The sequence below is a fragment of the Grammomys surdaster genome, unplaced genomic scaffold, assembly GCF_004785775.1.
Source record: "Grammomys surdaster isolate TR1022 unplaced genomic scaffold, NIH_TR_1.0 203, whole genome shotgun sequence".
Classification (NCBI taxonomy): Eukaryota; Metazoa; Chordata; class Mammalia; order Rodentia; family Muridae; genus Grammomys; species Grammomys surdaster.
Window position 1 is genome coordinate 11,094,888 of NW_021604648.1, and position 2,169 is coordinate 11,097,056.

The 2,169-nt window shown below is 39.8% G+C and overlaps 1 protein-coding gene across 4 annotated transcripts in view; it reads left to right on the top strand.

Annotated features, from left to right (window-relative positions):
* Positions 1 to 2,169, top strand: part of Eed (embryonic ectoderm development) — a 28,761-nt gene that overhangs the window by 16,191 nt on the left and 10,401 nt on the right. For all 4 annotated transcript variants that reach the window (XM_028770616.1, XM_028770619.1, XM_028770618.1 and 1 more), the window contains exon 8: positions 1,425 to 1,558. In XM_028770616.1, the coding sequence (XP_028626449.1) occupies positions 1,425 to 1,558 (134 nt within the window). The remainder of the gene's footprint in view (positions 1 to 1,424; positions 1,559 to 2,169) is intronic.

Genomic DNA, 2,169 nt, shown 5'->3' on the forward strand with positions numbered 1-2,169 from the left:
CCTTTTCCTTTTCCTTTTCCTTTTCCTTTTCCTTTTCCTTTTCCTTTTCCTTTTGAGACAGGATCTCTCCATAGCACTGTGGTCCTGGAACTCACTTTGTAGGCCAGGCATGCCTCAAACTCACAGAGATCCAATTGCCTCTGACTCCTGAGTGCTGGGATTAACTGTGTGCACCACCGTGTGCCTTACTGATACTTAAAATGTCAGCAGGAAAGACTCATCCCTTTTTTCTATAACGAGGGAAAGTGTGTGAGAGTTTTGTGAACTCTTTGAGTGCTTTGTACTAAATTAAATAGCATATCTGGACTGTGTCCACTTGTGAAATGAGATTGTAATTGCATAATATTTGTACATTATAAACTAGTTAGCATTCTAAAGTGTATATGTATGTGTGTGTGTGTATATATATATATTTGTAATCCCATGATGTAAGGGGATTCTGAGTTCAAGGCCTGCCAAAAGTATTTCTTCTTTTAGACTTTTACTCATTTAAAAAGTGAGTCCTTGCCGGGCAGTGGTGGCTCACACCTTTAATCCCAGCACTTGGGAGGCAGAGGCAGGCAGATTTCTGAGTTTGAGGCCAGCCTGGTCTACAGAGTGAGTTCCAGGACAGCCCGGGCTACACAGAGAAACTCTGTCTCCAAAAAACAAAAAACAAAACAAAACAAAAAAACAACAACAACAAAAAAGTGAGCCCTTAAAATAATATAGGTTTGAAATGTTTTGAAATAAAGTACATGGAAGTGGGGAGCACTATTGGGATGGCCTCACAGGTAAAGGTCCTTGCTGCCCAAGCTGGAGCCTTATGCGTAGTCCCCTGGGGAGAAGAGAGAGTGACTCTGGCCAGTTGTCCTCTAACCTTTGTGCATGTGCCGTGGCTCCTGTGTGTCACCTTCCCCCAACACATGGAACAAGTACATTCTTTTGTTTTAAATGTTCTTAATGCGATATTTTGTTGTGTATTTTGTTCATATTCACCTCCATCCTCGACTCCTCCCAGAGCCCGTCCTCCCTCCCTCCCTCCCTCCCTCTCTGTACCCAGTCCAGTGTGGGTGAGCTGACTACTCCTGGGCATAGGACCTGCCCTGAAGTGAGGTAAATATGCCGGGTATCACACCACTCAGAAGGTTACAATATAATTTAAATTATATTTTAATTTAAAATTAAGGAAGATATTTTGATATAGTTGAGTAGATAAATGTAAGTTCAAGTAACTTGCCTTCCATTTTGCATTCTAGTGATGACAAATTAAAAATTTGAACAGAGTATACTAAAGTCTGTTACTTATGATTTACTGAGGTGATACCTGGAATGTGGTTAGTGTTCTGGATTGAAATGTAGTGCTCATGGGCACTAGGTGAAAACTGGAAAATAGCATTTGAGGCTATAAATTACTTATTTGAACTTTTCTGCTTTATTCCTAGGATTACGATCTTTTGGGTGAAAAGATAATGTCCTGTGGTATGGATCACTCTCTTAAACTGTGGAGAATCAACTCGAAGAGGATGATGAATGCGATTAAGGAGTCTTATGATTATAACCCAAACAAAACGAACAGGTGACGGCTATGCTGTGTGAACTGAGTAGATGCGCTTTCCTTCCCTCCAGTGCTGTGAAATAGTTCCTGCTGCTGCTTTAGTAGTCCTTTTAGTATCCTATAACCTCAGGTACCATGTAGCTGCTATCAGATCTTTCAGATGGAAACTCTTATTTCAATTTTTTTCAGTCTTCAAATTGTTTTCATCTAATTTATTGGCACATTTCAGTTTGTTTGACTTATGTATGCATGCTCTTAACTCATTCTGTTGGCATTTTAAACGCATTAACTCACCTGAACCTGCTGTGGAATAGAGAAGGGAAAAGACATAATAGTAAATTCTAATTCAATATAGTAAACTAGAATCTCAAACTGGTTTCTAACTATAAAATAGTTCCTAGTTCCTGATAATAAAATATTGTCCTGCTAGACGTGGTGGATAACACCTTCAGTTCCAGCACTGAGGAGGCAGAGGCAAGGGCATTTCTGTCATTTGGAAAATTGGATGCCACTCTGGTCTACAGAGCAAGTTTGAAGGCACTTAGGGCTACTGCCTACATAGTGAGACCCCTAGATTTGTAAATGGATAGATAGATAGATAGATAGATAGATAGATAGATAGATAGATAGAT